We start from the raw sequence: 15317 nt of genomic DNA, 5'->3' as shown, positions 1-15317 counted from the left end.
AATTCCAGTTATCAAGCCGTAGGCTGGGGCTTCCCGGATCATCATGAAAAGAGTGTCACAACTGGCCGTTTCCTGCTGATGCGATGCCAATTCGCAGCCCCGAGATCAGCACAACCGACCAGTGTTGATCACTCCCGCAGTGGGGGCCACCCGCTTCGATGATATGCCCTGGGAGAATCATGTTCTGTTGGGTCGAGGCAAAACGAGTCGAGGAAGACAAGGGCCACAAAGGAATCGAGGGCGCCACTGGCAGTGTGAAACAGCGTGTGACAGGATAATGCTTTGAGGCCGTGGCCACTCATCTGCGGCCTCTAGCCGACCGTCTCTCACACTGGGCCTCTTCCCCTGCTTTCTCGGGCGCTCAGGACCGCCCTCCCGTGGTACAAGTGTCTGCACTGGACCAAACATCAAGCCCAGATATGCCAAATGTGGATCTCTCCTCCACGCCGTCTTTACGCCTCGACTGATGGCCTCCGTGGCTGGAAGCGCAACATTGCATCGAACCATGCGTTTCCCCTCGCGTGCCTCGACCTTAGCGACTTGAATCTGAGGCAAGATAGGCAGGAATCTGCACAATGCATCTCGAAGGGCGGTCCCTCCGGGGTCTCGTCTCAAAGCAACCTGGTCCGCCACTTGGGACCGGCATCCGCTGTCTTTTCTTGCTCACCGGTAAAAGCTACATACTATAGCAGAACATCCCAGCAGCACCCGTCACTGGAAATCGTTACCATCACGTCTATATCACTCGACGGCGCTTCTAAAACCAGCCTCGATCTCACAATCTGTTACTGTGTTCTGTTCTTGGTCAACATCCGTCGGGCCTATGCATGTTATACTTAACAACGTGAGACCAGGAGCTGCCATCATGACCTGCACTACCACGCTGTAACAAACCGGACTTGGTCTCGGATGTATCTCGACGTCACATCTGAGGAGTTTTGAGATCGTCGAGACCTTCTGCGTGTGTGGCTTGCTTGTGTCCTCTCCCCCGTTGTTACGCTTTACACTCTGCCGCAACCCAGAATATTTACACAAACTTCACCGCCTCGCCTGTACCTGGCTCAATCGGTCGGGGCCCTGCGAGCTTGGAAGATCCCGTACTACCTGTTGATTGTTTGGTCGGAGCATAAAATTCGACACCACTGGCCGCCACGCAACACAGACACAGGCATTGATCCGTCTGTCAATCAAGAGGAACCCGTCAGCCTCATTTTGTGTTGCTCGTCTGCCTGGATAGCAGTCATGTGCGTACGTACGAAGACCTCGTACGGCTGTGGGTGCGAGTTCAAGACTACCGTTGAGTGTCACTCATCACGCTGTCAAGGCCTGGAGCGATACCACTACCCCCGAGAAGGGGATTGCCGTGCTTGCAAATTGGGCGGCCAAGAAGTGACTCGTGGCCGAGAAGGCAAAGGACGCTATGCTCAAGAACTCTCCAAGAACAGCTCAATGGGAGCCATCAGCCGGCTCTCAGGTGAAGGCCATCCATCTTGTCCTTTGGACATCGGCGGAGGCATCAGCCCCTGGGCGGCTCCTACGAAACGAGAGAAGGAATGGCATAGTCCTTCCAGAAAGAAGGCTGATGAAGCGTGGCTGCAAGAGCATGTTGAAAGGAACTCGGATCTACAAACGATTCGCGAGTCAGCCTCGACTATTTCCGCATCACCGCCACCCTCTACTGCCGCCCAGCAACCTGATCGTCGAGCTCGAGCCGCAAAGGTGTATGAGCTTGGTGAACCACAGTCTTACAACGAGTTCGATGAATATATCGAGCGCCCACACCGACGAGAGTTGACCGAAGCGCCAGTCCAGGTAGAGGTTCGAAGTGCGCCAGATCATGCTATACGGCTGAGTCGTCGACCGGTTCACCAAAGACGGAGGCATGATAGTCAGGAGAGTTTCGGGAGTCTTCGCAGTTCCCAATCTTCTTCGCGAAGATACAGACTCGCGTCGGGGGCGTACACAGCTTATGATCCTGTTGAGCCATGCGACTCTGGGTATGGATCATACGGAACCCCAGCTTGCAACGTCTATGAAGTAGCCAAGACCGAGCCCTACAACTATTCTACAGCACCACGAACCGTGAGCGTTAAACCGTCTTCGACAGCATTCTGTGGCGTCTACCAAACCGGGTTCGGCATTGGAGGTGTCGACATTGTCTCAAGAACTCCGCTCTACGCATACAGCACTAGGAGGCTTTGACCAGAAAGTACTATCAAGGATGGTGTCAGCGCCCCTAACATGCGTCCTCTCCACCTTCTGGAGGCTGTATGTCTCTACCAGCAGATCGGAGTCCGTAAGTGAGTGAGTCGAGAGTGGAGTTGGTGTTCTTTTACCGAGTCTCTTATAGTTGGAAAGGCAGGTTCCAGCATTAATCTCTTGTACCAGTCAAGATCTACATAATGATTTACAGGAAACCCCTTTGGAACGGCCACTCGCGGGCATATGAAGTTTACAGCGCGCCGACAGGAGTTCTCATTATCAAGATTCACTTCATGTTCCATGTTGTCGTACCTCTTTCGGCAGATAGGGCCTTCATTGTCTCCTTCTCTGGTAGTCGCTGGATTCATGTTCACTCCTCTGGCAACCAGTCCTATTCTACCATCTGTCAACTTTGCGGCTGGAGGCACTTGTGCCTTGTGTTCGAAGCCGTGCTATATGCAATATACTTGACCCACACAATGTATCATGTCTTTTCGTATCCTGCTATGTCTGTCTGTTCGATCGGTCATCCCATTGTATTTCATTGTATTTCCAGCCTCGATATGGCAAGTGTTGTGTTTTCATCAACGGAGGAATAGTCATCTCTTCGACTCCCAGGGGCTGCATGTCCATGATTATACCATTGCCGTTATAATTGCAAATCTTGTATGATCAGTGTAAGTACCAAGAATATATTACGACCGGTGGATGATCTATCGACGTCCTTCACACAGATCATTGTATGATAAGGCGAGACGAAGCAGGCGAGGCCTAAGCACAACAAGAGAGGGCATTGCAAAGCAAAAGCCGCCCGGCTTGATCTGACCGGTGAGCAAGGCTGACTGACTGGGACCGGTGAAGCCTGAAAGGCAAACAACATCCCCGCTCAATGCTTCCGTAGCCCGCTGCCATCATCAGCGGCTGTGGTGATAACTTCCTGGCACCCATGACTTGCGGGTTGCACAGCCTCCTGGTACTTTTATTAGTCACTCGGCTACTTGAGCCGTGAGTTGTCCATGAACCCAGGTCCGATGGCGTGACGGAATGAGTCCTCAGCCTCACTTTTTCATGTCTCAAGTAATAGGTCGCCTTGTACAGCCATTGACAGCTTGTGGTTCATGTCATGCGTGAATCCAACCGGTCATCAGCTGCGTTTCCGCAACTGCCAAATGGTCGCGATACAATCGTGGAATGCCAGTGGCCAGCAGAAAGTTCTGGTCAGCCAAGAGACGGTAGACCTCGGGTGTACCACCTCGTCCGGGATCGGGGATGCATCATGCCATGCGAAAAGTTTCCCTGAGGAAGTGAGTATCACAGGCCAACAGTGGGCAAGCACCTGGAGACCTTATGTCTACTTAGGTATTCTTCGATCACTGTCCCTGCCCAGCCTTGGGAGAATGGTTTCTGCGAGGGCATCCGAGTCATGTACGGCAGCCTCGCGCAGTGATAACAGCCGTTAGCGTTGTTTGGGTGACAATATCTGCCAATGAGAGTCAAAGACTCGAACAAGGCTGAAAATGACTTTCCGCTAGTGGCGCCAAGCTTGTTATGGAGATGCCAAGGCATACGAGAAAATCAAAGGACTCGGAGCTCCTTAGACCGGAGGAGCCTCTGCCTCAGCGCGAGTCGGTGAGTACATCTTGATTGCACACTGCATGCGCAATCATGCCGCTGGCCAATGGTACCGGCGAGGAGGTCCGGGTGAGCCTCCTTGGAAAAGAAAGCATCATCATTAATTTCGGCCTGTGGCGCAATTATGTCGCTGCAGATTTACTCAGCAACCTTGAGTCATCGACTTATGTGTTAATAACCGACACCAACATTGGCTCGATCTATACAGCCTCTTTCCGCGAGGTATTCGAGGCTGAAGCGAAGCAGAAGAGCAGTCGGCCACGGCTTCTGGTCTATGAGATTCCGCCCGGAGAGAGTTCCAAGTCTCGACAAACCAAAGATGATATTGAAGACTGGCTTCTGAGTCAGAGCCCGCCATGCGGTCGCGACACTGTGATCATTGCCCTCGGCGGCGGTGTGGTTGGAGACCTGACGGGGTTTGTTGCGGCGACGTACATGCGTGGAGTCCGGTTTGTTCAGGTACCAACAACGCTGCTTGCTATGGTCGACTCGTCCATCGGAGGAAAGACAGCCATCGACACACCACTCGGGAAGAACCTTGTCGGAGCCATCTGGCAACCACAGAGGATCTACATTGATCTCGACTTCCTCGGAACTCTACCACGAAGGGAATTGATCAATGGCATGGCCGAGGTGATCAAGACTGCCGCTATTTCTGACGAGCAGGAATTTATCGCGCTTGAGACTAACGCGCAGCGTATCATGGCTGCTGTTAACGCAGACATCAAGCAAGGCGCCGCGAGGTTCAAGGACATTGAAGACATCCTGATCAGGATCATCGCTGCCTCGGCGAGATTCAAAGCACATGTGGTGACCATTGACGAGAGGGAAAGTGGTCTGCGCAATCTGCTGAACTTTGGACATTCCATCGGACATGCCATAGAGGCCTTTTTGACTCCTCAGGTCCTTCATGGCGAGTGTGTTGCCATTGGTATGATTAAAGAGGCGGAACTTGCCCGGTTTCTAGGCGTCCTGAGTGGCGTGGCGGTCGGCCGCTTACAAAAGTGCCTGAATGCGTATGGTCTGCCAACACGACTGGACGATGAACGTGTTCGCAAACTGTCTGGTGGTAAGAGGTGCACTGTGGACGGTATGCTCAAGAAGATGGGCGTGGACAAGAAGAACGATGGTGCAAAGAAGAAAGTCGTCCTTCTGTCCTCGATCGGCCGTACCTATGAACAGAAAGCTAGCGTTGTATCCGACTCTGATCTTCGCGTTGTGCTGTCTCCGAGTATCGAGGTGATTCCCGGCGTACCTGACGATTTGAAAGCCGTTTGTACACCTCCGGGATCAAAGAGCATATCCAACAGAGCTCTTGTCCTAGCCGCTCTTGGTCAAGGCACATGCCGCGTGAAGAACTTGCTCACATCTGCGGATACAGAAGTCATGCTGGAGGCCCTTACCAAGCTAGGTGCGGCCACATTCTCTTGGGAGGAAGAGGGCGAAGTTCTGGTGGTCAACGGTAATGGCGGCAGACAACAAGCTAGCCCTACCGAACTCTACCTGGGCAATGCTGGCACGGCGGCTAGATTCCTGACCACGGTGGCAACTCTTACGAGCCAGAGTTCGGTCAAATCGACGGTTCTCACGGGAAATGCTCGCATGAAACAGCGACCGATTGGAGACCTCGTCGATGCATTGAAGACGAATGGTGCCGAGATCGAATACCTGGAGAGCGCCGGGTGTCTTCCTCTCAAAATCGCCGCTTCCGGCGGCTTTAATGGCGGCGAAATCAAACTTGCGGCAAAAGTCTCGTCACAATACGTCTCTTCCTTGCTAATGTGTGCACCGTATGCGAAGAACCCTGTTACACTCAAGCTTGTTGGTGGGAAGCCCATTTCCCAACCGTATATCGACATGACTATTGCTATGATGGCATCCTTCGGCATCAAAGTGGAGAAGTCGCGGACAGAAGAACATACGTATCACATTCCGCAAGGCGCCTACTCGAACCCGGCGGAATACGTGGTTGAAAGCGACGCCAGTTCGGCAACATACCCACTGGCAATTGCAGCCATAACAGGAACAACATGCACCATCCCCAACATTGGCTCAGCGTCGCTGCAAGGTGATTCCCGTTTTGCCATGGAGGTATTGAGACCAATGGGTTGCGAAGTCAAGCAGACGCAGACCTCCACTACAGTTACTGGTCCTCGCGACGGCAAGCTGAAACCCGTAGCAAATATCGACATGGAGCCTATGACGGATGCTTTCCTAACGGCGTCTGTGCTTGCAGCGGTGGCTCAGGGAACAAGCCCGAATACTACACGGATATACGGTATCGCAAATCAACGAGTCAAGGAATGCAACCGCATCCAAGCAATGGAAGACGAGTTAGCCAAATTTGGCGTCACTTGCCGGCAGTTTGATGATGGTATTGAGGTCGACGGCATCGATCGAGCTCGGCTACAACAACCTGCAGAAGGAGTACACTGCTACGATGACCACCGCGTCGCGATGAGCTTCAGCGTGCTTGCGGTTGCGGCCCCCAAGCCCACTCTCATTTTAGAGAAAGAATGTACAGGAAAGACATGGCCTGGTTGGTGGGACACGATGGCGCGGGTATTCGGCGTCAAGCTTGAAGGCGTGGAACTGGACACTGCCACTCCCACCCATGCGAAGAAGCTGGACAGAAGCACGGCCTCGATGTTCATCATTGGCATGCGAGGTGCCGGAAAGACCACATCAGGTAGATGGGCGGCCCGATCCCTCGGCAAAAAGCTGATCGATCTCGACACGGAACTCGAGCTTCGGGAAGGCAGTACCATCCCCGAGATAATTCGAGAAAAGGGGTGGGAGTATTTCCGGTCGCGCGAATTAGAACTACTGAAATCCGTCATGAAAGACATGTCAACCGGCTACGTCTTCGCCTGTGGTGGAGGAGTGGTCGAAATGCCAGAAGCTCGTAACTTGTTGATTGACTGGCACCAGACCAAAGGCAATGTGCTACTGGTGCAACGGGACATCAACGAAGTCATGGACTACCTTCAAATCGACAAGACACGACCAGCTTATGTCGAGGACATGATGGGCGTCTGGCTTCGAAGGAAGCCCTGGTTCGAGGAATGCAGCAACCTCGTACACTATAGCCAGAGCATTCCCAACGAGCGATTATCCGAGGCTGCCGAGGACTTTGACCGGTTTTTGCAGGTGGTCACCGGCAAAGTGGACGTGCTTTCGCAGTTCAAACAGAAACCACAATCGTTCTTTGTGTCGTTGACATTCGAAGACCTACGCCCACACCTGAAGATCCTTCCGGAAGTCTGTCTTGGTTCCGACGCCGTGGAATTGCGAGTGGATCTGCTCAAGGACCCAGACTCGCAGAGTGCCATCCCTTCCACAGAATACGTGACATCCCAGCTCTCTCTGCTGCGCGCAACGGTTCCTCTCCCGGTGGTTTTTACGGTCCGAACGAGCTCGCAGGGTGGTCGATTTCCCGACACGGCTCAGGCCGAATACCTGCAGTTATGCACGCTTGCAATCCGGATGGGCTGCGAATTTGTGGACCTGGAAGTGGCAACCTTTCCGGAAATCGTGCTCATCTCGATCGCCGCTCTGAAGAGCAGCTCAAACAGCAAGATCATCGCATCACATCACGATCCCCAGGGTCGTCTATCGTGGTCCAAACCGGGCTCCTGGATCCCGCTGTACAACCGATGTCTGCAGTACGGCGACGTAGTGAAACTGATTGGAGTGGCGCAAACGATCGACGACAACTTCTCGCTCCGCCGCTTCAAGCAGTGGTCGGCGGAGCAGCACCCGGACCTGCCACTGATTGCAATCAACATGGGCCGGGCGGGCCAAGCGTCGCGCGTGCTCAACGGCTTCATGACGCCCGTCAGCCACCCGGCACTCCCGTTCAAAGCAGCGCCAGGACAGCTGTCGGCAAAAGAGATCCGGCAAGGTCTGACGTTGCTCGGCGAGCTCGCGCCAAAACAGTTTTTGCTGTTTGGATCGCCGATCCAGGCGAGCAAATCCCCGGTCATGCACAACCGGCTGTTTGCCGAGACGGGTCTTCCGCACATATATTCGCTTTGCGAGACGACGTCGGTGGACGAGGTCAAGGCCAGGATCCGTGCCGAGGACTTTGGCGGCGCCAGCGTCACGATCCCACTGAAGCTCGACGTGATGCCTCTGCTGGACGAAGTGGACGAGACCGCCCGGCTCATCGGCGCCGTCAACACAATTGTCCCCGTCCAGGATCTCCAATCCCAGAAAACGAGGCTAGTCGGCTACAACACCGATTACCTGGGCATGATGGACTGTCTGCGCGCCGCGGGCGCCTCTGCCGCTATAGGGGATGTCCCGCAATCCGGTCTTGTCATCGGCGGTGGTGGCACTGCCCGTGCGGCTATCCAGACCTTGCACAGCATGGGCTACAGTCCGATCTATCTGATTGGTCGGAACCGGACGAAACTGGCCGAGTTGGCGGATAGTTTTCCGGCTGCGTATGAGTTGGTGGTTCTTGATGCGGAGGTGGAGGGGGCCAAGACAGGGGAAAACAAGTCTCGATTCATCAACACCACAAACACACCACCGCCGACAGTTGCCATCGCCACCATCCCTGCAAACATCCCGATCGATCCGACTCTGGGATCTGCTTTGAGCAGGATCTTTGCTCTGCCTCTGCCTGTCCGAGACGCCGGTGAAGGCCAAGGCCAGGGTCAGGGATCGGCTACTACAACTAAGCCCAAACGGATCTTGCTCGAACTCGCATACAAACCGGCCCATACGGCCGTGATGCAGATGGCCGAACAGACAGGCGGATGGAAGACGATTCAGGGGCTCGAGGTCCTTGTTGCGCAGGGTCTGTGGCAGTTCGAGTACTGGACAGGCATTAAGGTTCGAGGACTTGGTGGGAGGATTGCTAGGGTAAGTTCTTGACCTTAACCTCCTGTTTGATATTCGCTTGAGATCAGATGAGATGATGATCTCAGATGATCTGACTTCGTTTTGAACGCGAATGGCTAACTAAGTTCCTTGTGTGCGTATAGGACGTCGTTCTGGGTTCGTCGCCGGAGGAATCTTGATTTGACTTGACTTGATCAGGTCTGGTCTGGTCCTTGTTCTTGTTCACTGCACGTCAATTTAGAGGAAATGCATGAGCATGTATGAAGAAACAAGGAGGGACTACTAGAGAGAAAAAATACGGTACTCTGTGTCGTTTACATCCAACTGCCTGCGTGCATGCATACCATAGACATAGGCCATTCCTACTAGTGTTGTACAGCTCAGCTTGTTGCAATTTACTGGCCTTTAAAAAGCATTGGGGGGACAAAAGTAAGTTAGAGGAATAGGCGCGAGAAAGGAAGAAAAAAGACCGGATTTTACAACAATTCTTTGTCCCCCATACCGGAGTGGTCCAATGTCTAGTTACTCATTTCAAAGCAAGTCGCAGTCGCAGTCGCAGAAGTAGTTATCATAGAGACTCATTCCACTGTTGGACTCCAAATAGCACTCTTTATTCGTTCGCCCGAAATCATCCTTCAGTTAGACATAGTACAAGCCGCTTTTCCAAGCCACACCACATCTTACTGGCACAGTACCACTGACCACCCAGTAACTCGAACTTCAACTCACAGCAGCAAGCTGAGGTAGGTACACTGTACACTGTCCATTTCTTGATCACTATCCCTGATTCCTCCTCTCCTGCTCTTGCTGAGCCTGCCTCTGCAAAGCCGCCGCCAGAGCCGGATTACTCGCCCACGGCCCAGATGTGAAATTAGACGACGACGCCGGAGCTGCCACGTTGGGTTGCTGCTGCTGTCCTCCGCCCCAGCGTTGCTGATATGTTTGCTGTTGCTGTTGTTGGAAGTTCGGACCAAACGAGGCCGGAAAGCCCTGCTGCTGTGGTTGCTGTTGCTGTTGCGGCTGCGGTTGCGGTTGCTGCATAAAGGGAAAATTCGCACCATTGGCACCATTGTTGAACCCGTTAAAGTTGAAAGAACCCGGTGTGTTGTTGAACTGCATGCCTTGTGGAAATGCGGGCATTGCAGGGAGATTAAAGTTCGGCATCGACATCATCTGTTGCATCTGGTGCGGCGTGAAGCTGGCTTGGAAGCTGTTGTTGTTGCTGGGCTGCTGATTCCACGAGCCAGCTGCTGCTTGAGAAGACTGGCCGAAACCAGCGCTGCCGCCGCCGCCGCCGTGTTGTTGTTGATGATGATGGTGACCACCACGAGAATTGCCTCCTCGGCCACCGCCGCGGCCACGACCACCTCTTCCTCGGCTGAAATCGCCTCTGCTGGGCTTTGGTGGTAATGAATGACTTGGCCTGGCCCCTACTTCCTGAGGCGAAGTCATCATCATTTCGGCCATGTTGGCTGGTCGTTGTAGAGGAGTATATCCCTCATCGCCGACACCACCACTACCATCTACCACATCATCGTAATTCATTTCGGTGGATCCTCCATAGCTTTGGTTTGCTCCTCCACGGCCGCCGCCGCGATGTGAACCTCTAGGATGTCTTGAAGAGGGGCCGCCGCCGCCTCGTCCTCGGCCTGTTTCTATCGACCGCCCTTGTCTCCGCGCCTTCATCTGGCGCTTATGTTCGGCCTCAGCTTCATCGTCCGAAAACTCCATTTCATCCTCTGCCACTTCCTCATCATGGAAATTTGACGCGTCGCTTCCCTTGACGGCTTTCAATGGTTGCGTGAAGACGAACGTGGAGTGATGCGGGACGTAAAACACAGTGGTCCCAACCTCAGCCAGGCCGGCCTGTTTGATGTCTTCGTCGTTGGTGAAGCGAATGGTATATCTGGGTTCCTCGACTCGTCCTATCAAGTCGGCAACCACTCCCACCACCGATCTGTCGGGCAGACAGATCAAAGATCCAGTCTCAAGGACCTGGTACTCGCCAGAGGTCTTGGCCTTGATCACCACGGTGTTCTCCACCACGACCTCGACATTTCCCAGTTCTTCAATCTTCATATCCTCGGTAACTACAATGTCCGGTTTGGGGATCACCTCTTCCGGTCGTTCATGGGCAGTCCGGAGAGGTGCACCATCTGCTTTGTCCCCTCTATTTCGTCCGCCTCCTTCGTCATCGGAGCCTCCGTCGCCTTGCATGAGTATCCGCGCCGCTTCTTCGGGGTCGAGCATGGCGTAGTCGCCGTCGTCGTCATCCTCGTCTTCGTCACTATCTTCTTCCGACGAGGTTGTGTCATCGGAATCCGAAGAGGACTCGTATGGCGACGAGTCGATCTCCCACTCTGCCCCTTCTGCTCCAGGTTCGGGTGCCAGTGTCTCGGTTGGAGGTATCGCATCCACCATGGTAGCGGTGGTGGTGGCAGTGGCACTAGCGACGGCCGGCGTCTCGGAGTCATTCCCTACGGTTGGGATTGTAGTATTTGTATCGAGAGTGATGGTATTCTCAGTCCCATTATGTGCGTCGCCCTGGGTCGCTTGACCGTCACCGTTCATACCGCCATCGGTTGTCACGTCCATGCGGCCATTTTCAACCGTGGTTCGCGATTCCGTTGGCGGCTGCTGCGCATCCTGCATCTGGTCCGTATGTGTATCTATGCCCTTTGTATTCTCAGCGCCATTCAGTATATCCTTGTTCTCGCCAGCGGCTGGCTCTGCGGCAGCGGACGTTGGCTGCTCTGAGACAGAAACAGGAGGAGGAGCAGAGGCGGCTTCCACCTGCAGCATCAAGGAGTCAAGTAGAGAATTCGAGTCATGGTCGGGTATGTTTGGCAATGGTTGGTCTTGATTTTGGCCCACGGTGTCATTGCTGCTGGCCTTCTCAGCGCCTCCGTCCGCTCCAGAACGTGCAATGCTAGTGTCAGCCGGTGAATGGTCCTCAAGTTTGGCGTCGGATTGCGCTTCGATCGGCTGGCCTGCTGCACTGGCATCGCGGGTTTCTTCTGGAGAAAGCGTCCTCTGCCGCTTTGGCGGGGACGTTGGGAACTCGAGCTCGACATCCATTTCTTCTTACAGGAATGACGAAGTTGACTAAGGTGAAGGTTGAAGTAGGACGGTGGATTGACAAGAGCGTGAATGCTGTAATTGTACCAAAACCGCCTCCAAAAAAAAGTCTCTGACATGCGGAGAAGTTGAAGGGAAAACGTCAAACACTGCAGTGCATCCACTGGGCCACTGCATTTTTCCAGGGCTGATTTGAGCATGTCCACTCACGTCTTCCGTATCATAAAATACTACCTAGGTAACTAGGTATTAATAATCAGGTACTTCCTGCTTGTAGATGCGGAGCTGTTTTCCTGATCGCATCTGGCTTTTCATGTTTCTCTGCTTATGATGTGGAATATGGACGAGGCTGTCCTTGGAAGGAATGCCCAATACTATCACCGTAGTACCAGTTACGGTATTGAGGGCCTTCCTCACCTAAGGTGTTCCCGTCTCACGCGTTTTGAAGGGTCATATCTTGCTTATACTAGTATTGGTAAGGCGCTGTCAAGATGTATATAGTATAACCAGACATTCGAACAAATTAATCATTCAAATCAATCATCTAACCCCTTCCTCCTCTCTTTGGCCGTCAACATCTCCCAGCCGACGGCGCCATTCTCGCCCTCTGTGCGCCCGACCTCGTCGACAGCCCTGAACAAGTCGTAGACGATGCGTTCACTCACGACGCTGTCGAATTTATATTCGGGGTGCGACCGTACAAATTCGCGCAGCCACTTCGCGCCAGTCCACAGCGTTCCGTTGGCGCGTTTGCGGATCAAGTCCAGGTAGCGCTCGAGTTCGCAGCGGGTCGTGACGTCGATGTTGACGCTGTCCAGATACGATTCGACTAGGGGGATGAGGCCTGGGAAACCTTCTTGACTATCACCAGTATCTCCGTTTTCGGTCGGCGCACCAGCACCACTGTTGGCGCAATTGCTGCCGTTGATGATCTCGTCAATCGTCATCAATGTATATTCGTCCTCGACGGGGGTGTCGAAGCCTGCGGCAAATGGTGTTGTGGACCGAGTACTGTTTGCCGTAATGGACCGGTTTGTGGACGTATCGGTAGTAGCGTCGCCAGTTGTAGTGTTCGCGCTGGTCAAAGATGTAGGATCAGTAGCCAGCTCTGTCCCTGAGCCACCAACACTCTCCGTAGATGTAACGCCGTTCAACTTGGGCGACTGTCTCGGACTTCGGCGAGGAAAGGGATCCTTTCGAAACCAGAATTTCTGCGTCAGAACGGCGTCGCGGGCATGCGCCGTGTCCATGTTCTCGGTGGTGCGGGGGATAGGAATATAAAAGTTCAGATCGAAGCTGAGGATGGCGCGGGTAACGAGGACAATAAAGATGGCAAAGGCGGCGTTTTCAAAGTCGGTCATTTGGATCTCCATGCTGCGGAACTCGACGCGCCAGCCAATGTCGGCGTCAGGTGGCGGCGGCTTGAACCGCATGTGCTGCCAGTTGGTGCTCTGGATGTTTTCAAAGTGGTTCGAACCCTCGGGGTCCAGCTCCTTGAGATCTTCGGCGAAAATAACAATCGGGTCGCGGATGAACAGGTGCGCGAAATGCGTCGCCAGCAACTCGTCCATGCCGCCGTCTAGCAGTTTCTTTTTTAGCCTCTCGTCCACCACCAGTTCTGGATCCATATATTCGGGTCGCAGCCGCGGGTCCTCGGCAATGTACGTGCTGTTGCTGGCGTAGCGGGACTTGGGGATCCGCCACCGGTCATGCTTCAGCGGCACCTCGCCCAGCTCTTCGCGAGTCCGGTCGTCCACCGCCCGCGAGATCTGGTTCCACCGCACGTCAGTGTCGACCAAAAACCCTTTGTAGATCGGCGTCGCCGCCGTCAGCGCCAACAGAATTGGCCCTAGTGGCGACAACTGGTCATACAGCATCCGACCCTCACGGATGTTCTTGGCTTGGAATGTGATTTGCAGACAGCAGCTGCCCATCCCGAATGCCATCGCATCCATGTACACGCAGTCCGGCTTGACTGCCCCGTTGCGCACATCGTCGTCCTCGGGCCATTTGTGCAGGTCGTAGTTGACCGTCGGGTCACTGAAGGGGTTCGGTGTGTTTTTGTCGTGGAATACCGGCACGTTGATCTCGACTTTGCGCCCTCGCCGCGCCCGAATGTTCGCGGCTAGCGTGGGAAAGCGGATGTGCGGGTTGGCGATTTCGTCCGGCACAAACTGCGATCTTAACATTGGACCCGACGGGGGGTAGTACGGGGTAATGTAGTCGTCTCGGGTGCCCAGACGAGGAAACGTCGTCAATGTTACCGGGTACTCGTGCGCTTGCATGTGCGCTTTGGCAATCACCCGCCGAAGTTTCATGTCGTTCTCGACATCAAGAAGGTCTTTGAATCCGATGCCCCATGGTTTACCTGGGGTGGCCTCCAGCATGAACCGGCCGAACTCGGGATGGAACGTTGGAAGCTTGCCGCTCGCACTAACAGAAAGAGGGAGGTCAGTCATGACGAGTTTGAGGCGATCACGGCTCAAACAGCTTACACCACGTCTTCCTGAAGATCTGGCACCATCGAGTCATGCTTCGCCAATTCGGTATCGTGCGCCAATGCCTTCAACACGTCGGCCTGGCATAATGATAACCGGACCTTCTTCTGGCCTTCATCAACAGCAACCACAATATATTCGATCTAGTAGACTTAATGTCAGTCATAGGTGGTCAACGCGAAACGAGAAGGAACAGCAAGCATACCTCGTCCCCCCACAGGAGAGCATCACGTTCTTTCACCTTGGCCTTGCGCCAAATGTTGAGCAATTGCTGCAAGACTCATCAGCATCCGGAAAACATAGTCCGGGCGTCTTCCTAGCCGCAATTTCTTACCTCAATCCCCCACTCTCTGACTTGATTCGCTGCTTTCTTCGCTTCCGGCCAGCTGAGAGGCGTGCCCAATGCTCTGCGTGAATGTCAGGCCATCGATCAAACGGTCGAACCAGCATAGAACCTTACAAAAGACCCATGATGTGTCGTAAACTTCGTTGAAATGATTATACCTCGACTCGTCGGGAATATGTACAAGATTGAAAACGAGAAGCCCGGATTACTCCCCCCACATCGAACAAGGTGGGTTCAACGCAAGGCGATGGAAAGTCCCAGCCGACGTCTTGTCGAGGCTGTCAGGCAAGGGGACAAGAAGCCATCATCTGAATTGGATGGCACAGTAAAGTGAGTGGAAGCAGCGTCGCGTGCCTGAGATATCTATAATTAATCACCACTCTCGCTGCGGGCGTGGTGGGTGGAAATTTCGGCCCGTTGGTGACGTTGGCGCAATTTTTCCCGGGGGAGAAATTAGTTCCGCTGGCTGAGAATCAGTCGACTGCTGTGGCTCGAAGGATTACTAGTACTTGTAGATGCGGGCACCAGGGTCTTCGAATGACAATCGCGACTGAGATTCGGAATTGTATACCTAGGTAGTCATGAAAAGTACAACACAGGGAAAGCAAAACTTGAACCTGCAGAAAAAGAAAGCCGGATGATGAGCAGAGTTCAAGATCTCGCTCGACTGCCGACTGGAGAATTAGTCATCGTACGCTGCCGATGCGCAC

The 15317-nt window shown here is 53.8% G+C and overlaps 4 protein-coding genes across 4 annotated transcripts; 2 read left to right on the top strand and 2 right to left on the bottom strand.

Moving 5' to 3' along the window:
* Positions 1-1242: 1242 nt before the first annotated feature.
* HMPREF1120_01769 (uncharacterized protein) lies at positions 1243-2202 on the top strand (the record flags this gene model as incomplete). The annotated part of the gene is made up of 1 exon (XM_009155793.1): positions 1243-2202. One exon carries the CDS (start codon positions 1243-1245, stop codon positions 2200-2202), a length of 960 nt encoding a protein of 319 aa, XP_009154041.1.
* Positions 2203-3521: 1319 nt separating this feature from the next.
* Positions 3522-11191, top strand: HMPREF1120_01768 (pentafunctional AROM polypeptide). Its single transcript, XM_009155792.1, has 3 exons — positions 3522-8706; positions 8829-9428; positions 9513-11191. The coding sequence occupies exons 1-2, from the start codon at positions 3868-3870 to the stop codon at positions 8862-8864; spliced, it is 4875 nt and encodes a 1624-aa protein (XP_009154040.1). The 5' UTR covers positions 3522-3867; the 3' UTR covers positions 8865-9428; positions 9513-11191.
* On the bottom strand, positions 9463-11763 carry HMPREF1120_01767 (uncharacterized protein; the record flags this gene model as incomplete). Its single annotated transcript, XM_009155791.1, has 1 exon — positions 9463-11763. One exon carries the CDS (start codon positions 11761-11763, stop codon positions 9463-9465), a length of 2301 nt encoding a protein of 766 aa, XP_009154039.1.
* Positions 11764-12299: 536 nt separating this feature from the next.
* Positions 12300-14732, bottom strand: HMPREF1120_01766 (glutamate-cysteine ligase; the record flags this gene model as incomplete). Its single annotated transcript, XM_009155790.1, has 5 exons — positions 12300-14196; positions 14259-14404; positions 14467-14532; positions 14596-14668; positions 14722-14732. The coding sequence occupies 5 exons, from the start codon at positions 14730-14732 to the stop codon at positions 12300-12302; spliced, it is 2193 nt and encodes a 730-aa protein (XP_009154038.1).
* Between the last annotated feature and the right edge of the window lie 585 nt (positions 14733-15317).

This window comes from Exophiala dermatitidis, assembly GCF_000230625.1.
Source record: "Exophiala dermatitidis NIH/UT8656 unplaced genomic scaffold supercont1.2, whole genome shotgun sequence".
In the NCBI taxonomy this organism is placed as follows: Eukaryota; Fungi; Ascomycota; class Eurotiomycetes; order Chaetothyriales; family Herpotrichiellaceae; genus Exophiala; species Exophiala dermatitidis.
Note: the sequence above shows the minus strand (reverse complement) of the source record. Positions and strands in the feature narration are given on the sequence as shown.